Source organism: Mycteria americana, chromosome 2 (assembly GCF_035582795.1).
Source record: "Mycteria americana isolate JAX WOST 10 ecotype Jacksonville Zoo and Gardens chromosome 2, USCA_MyAme_1.0, whole genome shotgun sequence".
Taxonomy (NCBI): Eukaryota; Metazoa; Chordata; class Aves; order Ciconiiformes; family Ciconiidae; genus Mycteria; species Mycteria americana.
In genome coordinates, this window is record NC_134366.1 from 5,266,943 (window position 1) to 5,285,330 (window position 18,388).

General features: G+C 39.9%; 1 protein-coding gene across 1 annotated transcript in view; it reads left to right on the plus strand.

Annotated features, from left to right (window-relative positions):
* The window catches only part of CRHR2 (corticotropin releasing hormone receptor 2), a 175,613-nt gene that overhangs the window by 12,449 nt on the left and 144,776 nt on the right, over nt 1-18,388 (plus strand). The window contains exon 2 of the mRNA XM_075495498.1: nt 1,641-1,734. Within this exon, the coding sequence (XP_075351613.1) occupies nt 1,641-1,734 (94 nt within the window). The remainder of the gene's footprint in view (nt 1-1,640; nt 1,735-18,388) is intronic.

Here is an 18,388-nt window from a genome sequence, read left to right on the forward strand (position 1 = left end):
ACACATGCTGTGCTAAGCTTGACCTCTGTCTGTTCTTTCCCATCATCTTACGAAGCGGACAGCTGAACATGCAGTGTATTTACAGTACATGGAGATGTCTCAAGTTTCTTCTTTGAAGTGAGACAGTGCTTTGGCCTGTGAGGTAGCAGAGGGATGGAGGGACAGAAGGGAAGAAATGCCTCTGCTATGTCAGCTCATGTGACTGGGTCTGACATGGGACATGACCACTACAGAGTCTGCTTTCTGGCAGGCTTGGCTGGAGTTCTGTGCCTTGTAAGATGGCATCTGCCCTGGCTACAGAACAGAGCTGCTGCCTTTCTCTATCTCCTTGACCTGACCACGCATGGTCAGTACCCTGGAAGGCTTTGCTACGGAAGGCAGGAGTTCAAGTCTCCCTGGAGGAGAAACAGCAGCTTCATGGTGTTTATTTGAAAAGAATGAAGTCTGAGAAAGGCTTTTTGTTTGTATTTCAAGACTTCCTATTTTGTAAAATAACAGCGAAGTGAGAAATAGATAGAAATGGTATTGTACAAAGAACAGTTGTTCTTTAGAGACCAACATTGCTCATGAATTGTATTCTCATGATCATTTGCTCCACTTCTTATTAAGTGACAAGGAATTCAGTGACATAAAAAGGGTTCTGCAATCACTTAAAGCATCTTAAAGCACTGAAATGTAACGTCAACGTTCATGGAGTATGGTCGTGTCCCTGAGTAAAAGCTGTCTCTATTATGTTAGAGTCACTCTGTGTAAATAGAAAAGCAAAGGCATTTTGTGTGTTACCACGGCTTTATATCCCCTCAGAAATAGTCAGGAAGATTTTGTTTCATAGTTTGAAAATGAAAGTTTCTGTCACTGATGTGTCACCCCTGAATTTTCTCACCACGTTTAGTTCTGCCTTTCTTAAAGGGCTTTTCAAGAGCTTCTCTTGCTCCAAGCAAGATGTACAGTTCTGAGATGTACAGTTCTGTGGGCTTCTCTCCTATTATCTAAACCTGCAGCTTTCTTGAAGTGCCCATGTTGATACTACTGCTCCCTTTCTCGCTAGGATTTGCCCTCAGTGGAGGGCTCAGCGCTCTGAATTCTGAGGGTCAGAAACTTGTGGCTTTTTTACTGGCTAAAAAGAGCCAAGGATCACCTTACAGGGATGCCTACTTTTCCTATATAGTCAATGGAAGCACTTTCCTCAAGCCTTCTGGACTGCTCTTTGCCAATTACTGTCTCTCTTGAATGTGTAAGGACCTTTAGCACCCATGTAACCATTAAAAGTTAGTTGAAAAAATTCCACGTGTGCTCTTTAATGGGATGTGATTCATCTTCTCTATTTTAGGCATCTACTTTTAGGTGAGATAAATTGTGTCCTGAGCTTTGTTAATGCTATTGACTAGCTCCCACAAGAAGAGGTCCAGGATAGGCGGTTCATTTGTAGATGCCTACATTTAATCAGATGAATGCCACCTGATGTCATGGAGCTAAGCAAGTATAACCGTATCTTCTCTGTCATGAGGGGATATCTGTACCTGAACCAATTATGAATAGGAACAGCTATAAAAGTGCTGGGGATTGTTGCACTCATGAATAAGAAAATCTATCTTGTGCTGCTGCTTTACTGTTTGTTTTGTTTCTGTCTGTTCATCCAGATAGTTCTTCACTGTGAATCTTCTGTGAATCTGCCGTTGTCTGTTCTGCTGGAAAAGTACTGTGAAGCTTTGTCAGCCCACACCAATGTCACAGGTATTTATTTCTCCATTTCTTGTTGGCTTCTTGTTACTGTAGGATCTGTTTTCAAAGTGTCCTTGCTCTAGGAACATCTTTTCCTGCTGAGATAAACATAGTGCCTCCAGCCTTGGGTTTTCATTGGCAACAATGTACAGTGGTGTGACATGGAAAGAAAACTTTGAATTTTGCACACCTGGAAAGAGCTTCAGGTGAACTAATAATGACAGCCCGTTTTCATAATTTAATCTGTTAAACTGACTATACTCACCAACTGATATGACAGTTGAAGGTCAATACAGTTAAAGTGTCTGTATGCAGACTGGTCCAGACTTATTGCCAAAGGCTGTCTGCAGTTCTCAAAGTGCAGCATGGGATATCCAGTTTGGGCAGGCAAAGACAGGTGGATGTGCTAGTAAAATTCAGCCCTTGTGTGGCATTCACTGTAGAAACCGGGGTGCTCTGGCCAGACTGTCATCTCATATAAGCTAGGGATGAACCTTGGACCAATTCAGTGAGATCAATGGAGTATTTACCATGAAAAACACCAGTCCTTCAAATCAGAACACAGTACATATGTTTAACCTCAAAACGTTATCATTTCTGTTTTCTGACCCCACCATCAAGTCTCCAAAGCCTGACTAACGTTTTAGGTAAGGACAGCAGGCTTTTGTGACAGAGAGGTAGGGCAGGGGCACTTAGGGGCACTGGGGTAAAGGGAATACCACGTACTCTCTAGAAGACCAAGGGCAGACAGCAGGAAGGACTGGGGGGAATATGGTGCCTTTGCTTTCCTCATAGCAGTTTTTGAAAGCAGGGCAAAGCACTGATTCTTGTGCTTGATTCTTGGCTAAAACGCACCAGCACAAAAATGATACTGTAAGAGATATGAAACTGGATCCAGCTTTGTTTCAGAAGTGGGAGAGGCACACTCACAGCCACTGCTCTGTGCTGCAATGAGTGATGCTACTAGGGGAAAAAGTAAGTTTGTTTCTTTCCCCTTCACTTCTCTTTCCCCCTCATAAATCTTCATGGAGGGAGAAGTTTAAAATGTCTTGTAATAATGTAGATATTATCATTCAGCCAATTCTTCAGCCCTGAGAAATGACAAAGGAAATGAGGCTCAAGGAAGAAAAAATCTTTCAGTATAATATATCAGATCAATTATGTTTTACTCTGACTGTATCAATTCCTTAAGGACAATAAGCTGATCTAGATAAGCTGATCAGACTGAAGTCTGAAAGTTGTGTTGCCTTAACTGCCTCTTAATTTGCATATAAATGGGTGTGTTGACCTGTATTATGAATCTAGCCTGAGCTCTGCAACTTGTGCCATTGTGTTCCAGGGAGCAACTCTGCCTCATGTGGTATATTTGCTTGTATAAATTTTAATGACCATCTATTCCATTCTGTAGCTGGAAGCAAAGGAAAGATAGATGAGGTTCTGTGAAACCTTCCCTAATTTTGGACCTTTCTTCCCTAATTTTGGACCTTTCTTTCAGGTTTTCTTTGCCTTTTGAATATTTTTGTGAATATTATTGTAAAACTTGCCATTAATTTATAATGTATTTTTCTTGTCCAGAGCTTCTATTGCAAAAAACCCAAATTTCACACCAGGCTGTCTTAGAAACTGGCAAACAATTTACTTCTCAATTGTTGGCAAAAAATAATTTTCTGGGCTATTTACATCATGCATGAGCACAGGGCATCTTCTCAGGCTGAGTGCAACTACTATAATAGAATTTTAATATGAAAAGGGAAGAGAGAAGTCACAGAAGCCTCTCTCCTATTGCACTATCATTGTAAGGTATCACTGATCAAAAAGGTAAAGCACTGCTCTGAAATTAATGAAACTTGATTGTTATATGGAGACAATCCAACATGCAGCTTTTCTAGAACATACCTTCCCATGATGCTTGTGACCATAGCCCTTTCTGCAGTATGCTTCAAAATGAACCTGTACTCTGCTTTGAGCATGGGCTTATACATATAGTAAAACCCAAAGCTGCTTCATGTTCGGACCTGTTGGACATAAGCCCAGACTCAGCCATAAGCATGAAGTGAACTTTGGGACATACTAGGGACAAAAGTTCACTTTTTTGCTTAGCATGGGCCGATGTACTGTTCTCCATGTGGTGGATCATCAACATGGTGCTTCTAACCACTACATGTTCTTTTTGTCTTCCATGACAATTGCAGGATCTTCACAATGGTCTGGACTATTCAGCTATGAGTCTTCTCATTAAAAATGGAGGTCTGCAATATAGTGATATCCTCTTCATAGTCAGTAAAGTTCTAGTTGATACAGTTAAAATCCAAAGCATGATTTCATCCTAAACCAGGATCTGAAATGGAGCAGAAATGAAATGCTTTTTCTTTAAAGGGATCCAAGGATAACAAGCTCCTGTGACTAAGTCTACTCTAAGTTTTTGATGTCCGAAATTAGGTGAGCTGTGTGCATCCTTCCTTTTGAACCCTCATACCAAAAAGGATGTATCACATTGAAACATTGGTGTGCTCCACTCAGCAGCATCGATGTATAGAACCAGACCATAGAGTCTGCAATAGCTGAGTCTTTTCTCTGGCTCATGTTCTTTGACACAGTGCAGATATCATATTTTAGAAGGGAAAAAAATCAACAAAAAAACCCCAAGGAGAGCCATATTGAACAATCTTTATTTATAGCTGGGAGAACAGTAAACATTAAAGTTTTGTAATTGGTTATCTTCCCTGTCTCTTTTCCAGAAGATGCTGTTAATTAGTCCAATATGTTAATTTCCTCCCCTATAATTACTAACTTCACCCCCCAAATATGTTCACACTAAGTATCCCAAACAGATGGCATAAAATGCTTTTGAGAGTTTCACGTATGTGTAATTTCACTGAATTGCTGAGTGAGTGACATTGTAAATTCAGTCTGAAGTTATTTAAACCAAGCAATACTTTTTCAGAGTTGGAAGGCAATGTAACTCACTCTCTCTTTTGGGCATTGTTTGCTTGAAAAATCCCTGGATGACACCTTCATGATTGCTTGGGTGCAGCTTTTGAGCTTGATCGGAATGTATGTTTGTATTTGTGGACCTGAAGAAGAATTTTATTTAATTATTAGTTTGCTTTCATATATAAGAGGAATTGGTTGAAATGGCAGGATTTTTCTACACTGACTCAGCTGAAGATGTTTCTGATGTTGTAATCTCCTGATATGGTTTGGCTAGAATTACAGTAATATCCAGGATGACTGGGTGACTGTAATTCTATATATCTATGTGATATATGCACTGAGTTACAACTTAAATTTCTACAGGAACTTAGAGGACGTGGGTCCTCAGTTCACACTGATATTCCATGGGTTTTGTCATGCTTCCCTTCACATCCTTTAACTTTCCCATCTTATATGTTTCCACTAGAGACTACAAGTCTTGGCTTACATCTGATCCTACTCAACTTTGATCTCCATGGAAACCTCTTGATCCCACTTTTTGGTCCATTGACATCTTTGGCCACACCATCTTTTTAAGACCTTGTCAAAAGACAATTCATCTGAAAACAGGAATTCTGTCCAAAAATTAAATGAGAAGGTGGATGACCAGTGCCTCTGTGCTGATTGTATCGGTATAAGAATTACGTTCTCTGTTTTCCTTCTCTTTCTTACCCTTCAGTCACTTTGAAGGTTGTAATTTGCATTTATGGTGTTTAAGGCTATTCAGACAACCCAATAAAGGAGAGAAAGTAGATTAGTTGTCATGCATTTCATTTCATGAAGTCCTGGGATACACTGAAAGGAAAAATGATTTGTTCCCTCCTGGTGACTGGATCCTTTTGAGGTGGGGGTTGGTTCCTTGCCCTCATTCTGGTCACTTTGTAGTACAGTGAAAGACTGTTGTCTCACAGAAACAGTGTAAACCCCTGATTCTGAGTGGTGTAGGATTCCACCTGTACAAATTCTGGCTTATACTACTCTGATGTTGTTTTTTCAAGTCTCTGGGGAAGCTCTGGTTTAAGGAACGTATTGGGTGTGGGAGGAATGTATCCAGGGATGGCTTACAACACACAACTCTTCAAAGATGTTCGTCAAGTCTCCAACTAACCTGACATCACTTGGAGACTGACATAATTTCCCCTGTTGCTGGGACACACTAGAGGCTTCTCCAGTACTTACAATAGCACAAAACTGGGAAGGTATGAAAAGTGGTCTTCTCCTTCTTTGTTGAACCTCATTGTCATGGTATAACCCTGGTGGGCGGCTCAGCACCACACAGCCGCTCGCTCACTCCCTCCCAGTGGGATGGGGGAGAGAATCAGAAGGGTAAAAGTGAGAAAACTCGTGGGTTGAGATAAAGACAGTTTAATAGGTAAAGCCAAAGCCACGCACACAAGCAAAGCAAAATGAGGAATTCATTCACTCCTTCCCATGGGCAGGCAGGTGTTCAGCCATCTCCAGGAAAGCAGGGCTCCATCACACGTAATGGTTACTTGGGAAGACAAACGCCATCACTCCAAACATCCCCTCCGTCCTCCTTCTTCCCCAGCTTTTACTGCTACGCATGATGACGTATGGTATGGAATATCCCTTTGGTCAGTTGGGGTCAGCTGTCCTGGCTGTGTCTCCTCCCAGCTTCTGGTGCACCCCCAGCCTACTCGCTGGTGGGGTGGGGTGAGAAGCAGAAGAGGCCTTGACTCTGTGTAAGCACTGCTCAGCAATAACGAAAACATCCCTATGTTATCAACCAACACTGTTTTCATCACAAATCCAAAACGTAGCCCCGTACTAGCTACTGTGAAGAAATTTAACTCTCCTAGCCAAAACCAGCACACTCTTATAGGTCCCACACCAAATCTCATCCAACACATCTGACATTAGTTTGCACTATTTGTCCTGGACCGGCATTGGTATCAGAGTCCAGTACCTTCTGACCAGGCTCTTTGAAATATTCCACATGTGGGGGGTATGAAGTTTAATGACAAATTTACTTATTTCAAGATATTTGATATTCTGATTTAGAAGAGTATACTCTTCTTTTATGTCTTTTCAAAATATACTGAAAAGACAATACAAATGTAAGTTACACTTAGAAAAATATAACAATTGTAATACACAGTTCAGTCACAATACCAATGTGATCCTCATTACTGGTCTCTATAATAATCTCACCATCAGAACAGTGGGTATCCCCAGTAACTGAGAAGGAATATGTGGGTTGAAGCCAGCTCAAGCCCATTGCACTCTTCAATGTTAGCTGTTTAGGTTTTATACTCTCTGTTGGGCTGAGCCATGTATACACTCCCCCCCATGCTGGTCTGGCTAACTTTGGGAGACATTGACACTCTTTTAATGAACTCAGGGAGAAACATTTACACCACCAGACGATCCACTCAACTGTTGATAGCTGTTTATCTAAAACAAAGGCCACCCTCCAGTGCCCTTTGTGTTGAAATAAAGTCAGCTTCTTTGCAACAGCTGTGGTCAGTCACACCCTACCTTATTCCCTGAGCTTCATGGGCACAGCACTTCTGCCTGTCTCCTCTGAGCTTTCTTCCATTGTAGGTGTTTATTGGTCAGTCACAACTGGCCAAAGCAAGGTTCATTTGCGAGAAGGATTTATGAAATCTTATGCCATTCTGAAGCATGAATCAAACTTCCTCTCTGGTCACTGTCAGATTTCAGATAACTTCTTAATATGGCTATCAATGTTGAGCTACCAAAGACTTGTTGCCTAGAGGTCTCATGTAAATGAACTACAGATAGCCTTATGTTCAAGTGCTGTGCAATAAGTTATTATCACTTTTCAGAGGAAGCTGTTCACAAGTATGCTAGACAGCAGTAAAAGCAACTTAGGAGAAGGGGAGAGAGCATGTGTACTCATGTGTCTTTGCAGGTTACTTTTTTAAGTGTATATTGAAAGATAGTAGCTGATAGCTGTGTGTTTGCTGCATGATCTTTGTCATTCAAGCCTAAATTAATGAGATTAAGATGCAAAAGTGCTCCCTCTGTGACAAAAAAATACGTGTATGTAAGGGTTACTTCAGACCTTTGAGTACTGCTTCAACGTTATGGATCTGGTTCTGTTTCCAGCTATGAAAAGTACATATCTACAAAGTAAATAAGAGTGTGAGTGTGTGTGTGTGTGTGTGTGTGTCTATTGGGGGAGTATATGGATGTGTTTGTGTTTTTGTATAGTGGTGACAAAACTACACAAATTGGGGAAAAGTAGCATCCTAAAATGTGGGTTTCTTGTTGAAATGAAAATTTGACATTTCTTTGGAGAACTAATTAAATATGTAACTTAATTTTATCACTATTTTATAGATAATATTTATCTTTAATTTGAAATACTCATGCACAAAAAAAAAGTAAACGATTGTAAAGCTTCATTTCAAACATTAAAAACTGTCAAATTCATTTTTCAGAAAATTATTCCCCATCATTTTGATAAGAAAGAGTTTGAAGGCTTGATGCTATGTTTGTGCAGTGTTTCTGCCACCTTGAAGCTGACCATTCATTACAATGCTTTTATTGCCATCATTTTTTGTTTTGATGTTGTCCCCAGACACATTCGCCTCTGTGAACGTGGCACAAGTGCAAGTGTCTCTAAACAAGGTTTTGTAACTATTGTGAGATAGTGGACCTTGCACTCTTTGTGAATTATTTCATTTTAAAATGATTCCTGTTTTCTTGGAGCTTTATTCAAACAAAATATGAGATTTCTAGGTTTTGTTTATGGAGGATTTATCTGTGCTACTTTACTGGAAAGGGTTCTCTCATCTGTGGCTAGAAGACTTTCTCTTTCATCCAGATTTTTTGTACTGTGTTCGTTTCTAACCCAGAAGCAACACAGGCCTTTTCTCAAGGCAATCTCCATGCCTATTGTAAGGGTAGTGATCCTGTGTATGGCCTTTTTGTCTGTGGGAAGGATATTCAGTGTTAAGTTGTTCAGTTCAAAACTTGGTAAACAGGAGTTGACTACGTGGTTAGATTTTTCCCTTGGTTCACTCTTTGTATCTGATTGGGTCTTCTACTGATCATGAATCTCTGCCGATCAGACAGGTGTGACCGTCTTGGGCTTGCAGATGTTTCAGTATGGCTTTGTGTGCTGGTCGTAATACCACCATCCTGATTTGCTGATAATACAGGCTTGATTGGGTCATTTCTGCTTAATGTGTGTATGGAGGTCACCTCTGTGAACGAGGCAGGTGGGACTGAACCTGGAGTTTCAGATCAAAAGCTAATAGCTGAAATTGCTGAATATTAGCACAAATAGCTAAAGTGCTTAGGAGCCATTGCACTGTTACTGGGGGTCTCGTGGATTCATAGGTTGGGACTCATCTCACACATTACACATCTAAATATTTGTGTCTACATGTAAGTCTGAGCTTCCATTATTGCCAGTGGAAGGGGATTTAGTTGCCCTCATATCAGTGCCCAGTGCCCTGTGCCCTTTGAGGTGCTTTAGAGTAACCAAGACCTGCAGGGCTGGCAGATATGACACAGAATCTACAAGAGTCTTGTAGAATAGCTGCTGCTGGCTGGAGGGATATCTCAGGGCACTAGTGGCACGAGGTGCCTATGTGGGGCCATAGGAATCCTTCCTTAGATCTCTGTTGACTGCACTAGATGAACTAGATGAGTTGAACTAGATGTTCAACTCAATCTAGACATCCCTATACAGACGCTTCCACATGGGAGTTTCATAGAAATCTGCAAATTGAATGCCATATAGCATGTAGTCTGCAAGATGGGAGTTAAATCCACATTTATAGCTCAAATGCATATAAAATCTTCTCTGACAATGTGATTTAATCACAGATGCTTTGGCTATCCAAAAAAAAAAAGTCATGAGTGTTTTGCCTTGATACCTCTGCTGCTGAGTGCACATAGGCTGTAGATTTTTCTTGGCTGACTGTTGTTAATTTTTAGTAGTCAAATTCAATCAATCATTCTTTTAGTAGATGAAAGTTTCATGACAGACAACCATATTTGATAACTTGCTTTCTATCCAGAACTGCAAAGGTGAGGCAGTCACCGCTCCAGGGGTTATTTATTTCTGTACATTGCACTGTTGTGTTTCTTGGAAACATAAGATGTGGCCTCATTACATCTCTAAATATCCCTCCACAGTAATGGCATGGCAGCAATTCTCACTGTTTCCCTTCTGATTTTCCCAGTAGGTCACATCAATGAGCACTTCCATTTATAATGACACTTGGATGAGCTATTCATTTTAATGTATGCTTTGCACTCTCTTGGCGTCAGCCTGCTGGCTGAAGCTACATATGCTGCTCCTGCAGCTGCCTGTGGGGCACTTAGGAATGTGCTTTCATCACATCCACACAACCCAGTTACTGCTCACAGGCATAAAGTTAACTATGAGCATCAGCATTTGCATGATCAAAGCTCGAGCTAAAGACACAGGCAATCTTCCTAGTGCTTCCTATTTTCAGATGTTGCAATAACACTATTTAAATAGAGGTGACGATGTTGGTTTACTTTCCCACTGCCTCAAATGACATACCGGGCAGTCTAGCACTGCTTTCTTGTACTTCCCAAAATAAAGCTGGCTGTGTTGTATGTTGTTGCACAATTTGTATTACTGCTACTGGTCCTTATAATTTAAAAAGTTGCATTTCTTAAGTCTGGTGCAGTTCTGAGCTGAGGATGTGGAAAAACTCTCATGTATTAAGAAACTCTGTAGACAGTCCAACAAGTTCTGTGGTCCACAAGAGAAGATTATTTAGAATCATAGGATCGTAGAATCATTTAGGTTGGAAAAGACCCTCAAGATCATCGAGTCCCACCGTTAACCTAACACTACCATGTCCACTACTAAACCATGTCCCTAAGTGCCACGTCTATTTTGTATGTTTGCTGTACAAGGAAATATTTATGGTGGTTTGGGGTTTTTTGGGGGTGTGTGGTTGTTTTTCTTTTGTTTTGTTTTGTTTTTGTAAATGGTTTATGGATGAGATATATAAACATATCTGAAGGTTCCTACATTTACCCTAGGTGTCCAGAGGCTGACAAGTTCTTCCAAAATTTACAGCAAAAAATCTCTTAGCTGTGGAAATGAGGCTGTAAAGTGCTCAGCTATTATAGTGATGAGAGCCACACAGAGTTTTGGGGTTTTTTGGGGTGGTGGTGGTAGGTTTTTTTCACATGAGTAGCTATCATTTGTGATCTGGCTTTGTGTTCTGATTCTGCATGTGAAACATTTCAGTAAGAAGTTGCTCCAGTGCCTTGACCCCATGAATGGGTGCTTTTGCAGAACCTCAGGAAACTACCACATGAAGTAATATTGGCTTAGAAGAGGGACCAGCTATACTGGAAGTGGTGCTAGTGATGAAATATCAACTCCCCTGATATCAGTAATCACTTTCCTCAAACTTTACATTATACAGGAAGGTAACAACCCTCTGAACATCTTCATTAAAACAGTCTCTCAATGGCATCAGCTCTGCACTGACTGAGAAGAAAATCTGTAGCACATCTGCCTGTAGTCACTAAGATATTGGGTATGTGGGTCTGAGGGCGGACTGTAGAACAGGGTTGCTGATGGTATGAAGTCAGGGCAGATCCCATGCTCCTGTTAGATACTAGAAGCATTTACAATGATCAGCCTGATGGCATTGCTGTGGTAGTTCCATGCTGCCAGGCTGGGATGCTGTGAAGAGTAAGGAAAGGAAAAAGAGAACAGTGTAAAATTTTACAGGAATGCAAATAAGACAGGCATAGCTCATAAACAAAAACATGTTACAGTGGGAACATGCTATTGAGTTTTGTTTCATATTTCAGAAGAGTGGCACACCTCAATCCTGGATCTGTCACTTCTGCATGATATGTTCTCAGCAGACTCTTGGTAATGACTGTTACAATGCCACAATTCATCAAATATACTTAAATTTTTGAATTTATACAGTTGGTACAATAAATACCATTTGCTGAATGTGGGTTCTAAATTAGATATAATTTTTTGTACACTTGGCAGATAAAAATATACTCTGTAGAACCTCTCATTTTGTCAAGTTCTACTAAACAGATGGAGTGCCTTTTCTGTTCACATGGAATCACGTCAGTGAATCTGGTCTTAAATGAAAACACCTCCTGTCCTTTAAATCAACATTTCTCTCTAGGTTTGTGGGTTGATGAGCCCTTCAAGCAGTGAAATAATGCTGTGGCAAATCTACAGAGTAAACCCACATAACAATAGTGATACTGCAAACTGCACTATTTGGAAGGATGGGTGGTTCAAGAGGATGTCTAAAATATATAGTGCTGGAGGATAACTATTATTAGGAAATGGGAGAGGTGGGCTAGAATGGGAATTTTTTGTTGTGGTTGTTTCTGATTTCAGTAAAATGCTCAAGACCTTGTGACCCCATGACTAAGCTGGCTCTCCAGGTTAGGAATGAGCCTCTAGATGTGCTCTTGCTGACATGCAGTAGTTGTCTTGCCTTTTATCTCCCTGCTTTTGACAAAATGGATGTTTCCATGCTTCTTTTGTGCTCAGGAGTGTCCCTGAGCCACGCTCAGCGCCAGATTCACCATACGGACAAACCAAGGTGAGACTAGGCTCCATCCATTTCTTTGTGAAGGTATAATCGTAAACTCTGTGTGCCCTAGGCCCCTGTGTATAAACTCATACCTGCCAGCACTGCCTTACTTCACCACCATCTACTGAAAGCAAAAAAAGAGGGTGACCTTGTACTATCTGTTATTAGTACGTTGCAAGATGTGCTCAAAGCTGTTTGAGAATCCAGTGGATGGTCTGAGGAAGAGAAAGTGGTAAGATGCTTCATACTTATAGATGCTGTCATGGCCTACCATGGACTAGAATGTGAACATAGACAATGGATCAGAGGTTCAGCTTGTATAAATCACCTATTGTAAAGTTGCAGCTGGCAGCTCATCCCTCCTTGTTTAGCTCTCAACTGCATCACTTGGTCAACCTTTTCTGAATAAACTCTGTTATGCATGGAATTGATTTGCCTTGGCCTCCATCCCTGAGGTGGGGATATCTTATTGTATAGTCCCATGTATGAAAAAGTAGTTAAGCATTGAAGCTAGTCAAAATGCAAAGCTGACCTGTAAAGCTCTGGCTCTATATTGTTCAGCTTTCTTATTCCATTCCAAAATAAGAACTGTGCGATTTTCTTTTTCCTCCAGGCATTCATCTTACTCATTAAACTGTCAAAGTGTGGAAGCTGGCTGTATAACAAAAAGATAATGGAAAATGTTAACGTAGTTTATGTAAGCCACTAGGACCTGGACTGTTCAACCACTTCACGCCGTGTATATCTTTACTTGTATGAGAAGGCTCATTCACTACAGTGATACACTCCACTGACTAATGTTACTTGTGTGTGTAAACAAGTTAGACAAAAAGTTTGTTTATGGATGCAAATATTTCAAGTGCACATACCCATAACTAAAAGAAAGAGACAAACGAGAAACAGATTTCTAAAGGTGTAAATGCTATGTGGTATTTCAACTCCATTAATGTGCTACAGGAATTGGATTTCATTACTCTAAATGGCACTGCTGTAAAAAACCTGCTAGTCTATCTGTGGATTTGTTTGTCCTCCCTAAAACCCTCTAAAGAACACCATAGGGAACTGTACCATTGCAAGGCTCTGTCTTCATCCTCTTGAAACTCCATCTTGTGCAGATGTCCCTGGTACATAAGGCCAAGCATTTAGAAGCTGATCTCTTGACTGCTAACACTGTTAAATGCACAGAGGTTTACCATACCAGAGAAACCTTGTCTTGGTCAAGAAATCCTCTGAGAAGAATGGAGGCTGGGAGAGTGCTTATGTGTCTTCTGTTCCTGTGTTCTTCCCTAAGCATCCACTTAAGACAGGAAGATGTAGTAGGTGGACCTTTAGTCAGAACCAATAGGGCTGTTCTGGTGTTTTTAAACAAGCCTATTTTATCATTGGGTATAGAGGCAGCCTAAGGCCTACTCAGCTGCAGATGTCTACTTTGCAATATCTAGAGTTACAGGAAATTAATCATACTCCTAAGAACCTTCTCCTTCTTTGAACGTATCCCTGAGGTAATTTAGCAGCATGTGGAAGACTATTACTTTCTGCTTTCTCTGTTAATAAAGGGGAAAGAGTTAATATCAGAGGGGAGATATAGTTGCAATTTCATTATTAACCTGCTCAAGGAGACTGCTTGTGAGTTCATCACTGTGAATGTGGGTATGAAATCTTTAGATGAATCCTCAATGTGTAGCCACACTTCTATGGGCATCAGGGCTTTCAAATTTGTATTAGCGAGCTAAAACCAAGATTTCTGGCTAGGATGGGTGGCTTCTTATCTGAGCAATCTGTTGTGGTTATTTTAATATAAATATACATATATGTATAAAATTATATACATATATATGTATAAATATATATAAACATCTGATTATTTTAAGAACAAAAAGTGTCTTTATGCTGAAATTGTCTTTCTTCCAGTAGCCACTGGGTGAACTTTGAAATCTTTGAGTTCTAGGATTTTGGAGTGTGATGGGTATTTTTTGCTTTCATCTCCCCAGAAAAATATATCCTGTTCTCGTTTGAGTTACTTTAAAACTTTGAACAAATCTCCATGTTCTTCATGGATAAATAAAGTCAATGATTTATGCAGGATGCTCACCAATTTTTTTCCCCTTTTCCTCCTAAAGGTTTTAAAAGTCTTGAGTTTCAGAGGGGGGAAATACTATTTTAAATGCCACAGTTGCTACCTAAAGTGCTTGCCATTTCTGCTTGGGAGAGACTGCCCAATTCACTCAGACCAGGCTGGTGTTGTCTCATGTTGTTTTGATTGATTACTGTTCTTCTTTCACTTAATTTCTTATGAAGCCTTCTCAGATCCAAATGTAAAACTCTTATTAGCAGAAAAGATATAGTTTTCTGGGTTGTTATAAAATAGCTTGTTATGCTAGTTAGGATACAAATCTCTGATATAAGTGATACAGAAATCCACGCAGTATATGTACTTTTAAAAAAAGCAATGATTTTTTTTTATAAGATGACAATCAAAATTAATATAGCTATATATGTTATTAAACTTTTGGCTACTATTTCCTTAACCTGGAAGATACGATTATATGACCATTTTCAACAGGGAGACAGAGAGCTCAGGGGCATCAGTGGAAACATGCACAGTAGAAACGATTATGCCTTCTATTTTTGTATTATAATCATTAGAATTTCATCAGCATCCACAAGAAAATGAAATAAACGTGTCCATTTAATTTGAGAAAACACACAGTTGAGGAAAAATGTATGCAGCATTACACAGTATATATTACTTTGTTTTTCTGCAGTCCCATAGTCCACAGATGAAACAAGCAAAGAATACTTGATTTTTGATCTGCATTGCAGATTTCAGAGCACTTTTTAACTCTTCATCTCATTTCAGGAGGCCTGACTCTGTTATGGATTATTTTACTTCAAGTCCACCATTTTCAGTTATTTCTTTTTTCCAGAGTTACAACAAATAGGAATATTTTGTTCTAGTTAGCTTTCCACAGTTTAAAATTTAAAAAATTAATAGCGAAAACATTCTTACAGAATCCATGGAAATTGAGGAGTGGATATTTTTATCTCTGTTTTATATATGGTGAAAAGTTAAATGATTTGCCAGAATTCAAAGCCAATCACTGGAAGAATATTAGAACTTGAGACATTCTCGCTCTGCAGCCTGCCTGCGGTACTTGTTTGGTACTAAAACCACAGCAATTAAAAGTAAGAAGCTGACATTTTTGCATTGCAAAAGTTTTAAATATTCCATGGTAGCCTTGCAAGCCCACATGCAACATGAGAACTTTCTAATTGATTGATGTGGCTGTTCTTGCTTTTAGCTGGAGCTCTTACGTGTTGATATTTTCATTTGATCTTCATCAGAAATCTTGGAGGCCCAAAGGTGAAACTTACAGTTATACCTCCATGGAAAAATAAGGGTTTAAATTTGGATTTCGGTGGCTGGTGTGGAGTTCCAGGGAATAGAAGTAATGATTTTGGGGAAGGGAGTGCTGAGGTATTCACAATGAATAATTATTTAGTGCCTATTGGAAACACAAGTAAAGACAAGGGAGATAACTTGCCCGGGATCACAGCGTTAGCTAGAAGTGGATTTGAAATTCCTCTCTCTCTGCCCTATGCTCTAACTACTACTCTCTTCCCTTACAAAATGTGGCACTTTTATAATTTTAGCATGACACTGACAGTGGCTGGCATGTTATATGCTGTAGAAACATCTTTATGCCATATTAGCTTGCAAAAGACCTGATGGTATTTAAAAGGTTTGCATTTGTATGTAGTAAGGGTAACGTGATCAGCATAATAAATATGCCTGTCCTCTTTATCTGTTACATGTATACAGCTCTTGATTGATATGTAAATGCTGCTTATGGATGCTCTGAATTGTCATGGTTGTTGGTGTGTTTATTGGATAAATATATTAGCTTAACTAAATCATAGTCAGTGTAGACAAGACTGTGATGGAAGAGAATAATGATGTGGGCAAGTGAACAACTACAGAAGTCTTACCTGACCATGTCCAGCCTTCATCTGATCTACAAAGTTGGCTTTGAACGGTAGCTGGAAATTATCAAAAACATGAAAAAAACCCTGACAGAAAAAACCCTGAAACACAGGCCAAGTGGCCTGAGTTAAAGAAAGCCGTTGAGTCACTCTGGTCCTGAAGGAGGACCACAGTGAACTGTTGCAGGATATTCTGGCACAAAGCCTAAGAGGGGGTCAACTGCGAGATTTACATCAGAGATATGTGGCCAAACACCTCAGCACATCCAGTTATAGAGTTTAATATGAGACAAAAATGCTTCTAGCCTTGTTACCATGCCAGCCTTTGGTATGTACAGCACTTTTCTCCCTGGAGTCTCTCAGAGTGTCTCTTAATAAGCATCAGAAGTGCTACGTTCTTCAGCTCTTTTTTTTTATTTCTCTGCATGTCAATGCAGTCTGAATCAGTGGTTGCCTTCACCTTCTACACACTGTTCTTGGTAGCTCATTTTTTGTTGGGCCAAGTGTGCTGTGCAAACATAGGGGCTCAATTCTGCTCCCTCATAAGCAACACTGTGGGCCAAACACCCTCTTCTCATTAGTGCTTCTTGTACTTCTGTGGCTGCCAGCAGACTCCATCTTGGAGTGCCACCACCTCTGGCTTCAGGCAGTGGAATACCTCTCCACATGCTTTTTTCCTCCTATGCTTTCTTTATTATTTTCAAGGCAACAGTGTCTGCTTGCAGATAGGCATCCTTGTCCCTTACAACTCTGCAGCTGCTGCACGTGTTGCATAGCTGTACTTTATTACTCTAGGTTGTGTGATTGTGATTGCCTGTGGTGAAATAAACTTGCTGCTCCTTGCAAATGAAAAGATTTAGCTGAGCTGGTTCCTGATAGAGAGCAGAGAGGGTAACAGTCACTGCTAATTTAGAAATTTCACTGCATGGGAAGGGGCTGAAAGTTGGAAGACGGACGGACTATGTATCTTTCCCCTCTTCTCCAGGCTCTTCCTCTACTCTCTCTCCTCTTTCTTCCTGCTCTTTCACAGACTCCTGAGATATAGGACATACTATCTCTCACTCCATCCTCATCTTTGGACCCACAGATCCTCCTCTACGTCTTCCTTGTTGCAGGTGTCTAGAAGTCCCCCCTAGTCCTTATTCATCTTACTGAGCCTGCTGAGCTGTTAGAAAGATGGGGGTGATGGAGATGAGATAGAGCAGGATCCAGAGCTGGGCTTTGCTCTTAAGATCAGGGCTGGGATGGATACCTGGGAGATGTTAAGGTTTTCTTCTCCTGCTGCCATTTCTGCACAAGTTCATTGGTTTAAGACTTAATGGAGAAGCAATTGCCATGGGACATTACAACCAAGATTTTTTTTTAAAAAGTGCTTTTAAAACTTATATTTGTGTTTGGATTATATTGGATGCTACATCAAGGTCACAGTGTAAATCTGAAATCTTTTGGTACATCTAGAAAAGCAATATTTTCAGTAATTGCTAGCATAGCAGAGTATTTAACAACAGACACCCTTTAAAAGTGCCCTTAAACATGGTCTTGTTAGTAAATTAATTTCTAAATATGACCTAGATTAAAAATAACGGCACATAGTAGCAGAAAAGCAATATAAAGCTGGTAGTGTGAGTATGCACCTAGATTCAGTGCCTTTTCTTTCAGTTCCTCTAATATACTGAGGGATTCCCAAACATTAATATAATTACAGTCAGAGTGTTTGCTATTCCTGTCTGTTTAGAAAGTTCCAACACAAATTCTTAAGGCAATGATAATGTAAAATTTCCCATAGGCAAAAGCAAACTTAAAAAAAATCCACTTAAAATCTTAATACTGCTGATTGCTAGTAGATGTCTAAGTGAGAATAAAACAAATTTTACCTTTAGGAAGATTTTTACTTTATAAGATTTTGAAAATATTTTGGAAACTACTTTCAAGTGTATTAAAACCTTCAGAAAAGATAAAACAGACCTCACTTAACTGGCTAATTTTTTTATTAAAAAAAAGAACATTAGCCTGGAAGAAAAGCAGCAGGATGTTTTAGTTAGGGTACAGTCAGATAAGTACTTGTTATCACAGCCCATTTTTAAGAAGGCATTTCTTGCTTCTCATCCTTTCTTCCGTGCTGAAACTGATTTAAGCAAAGACAG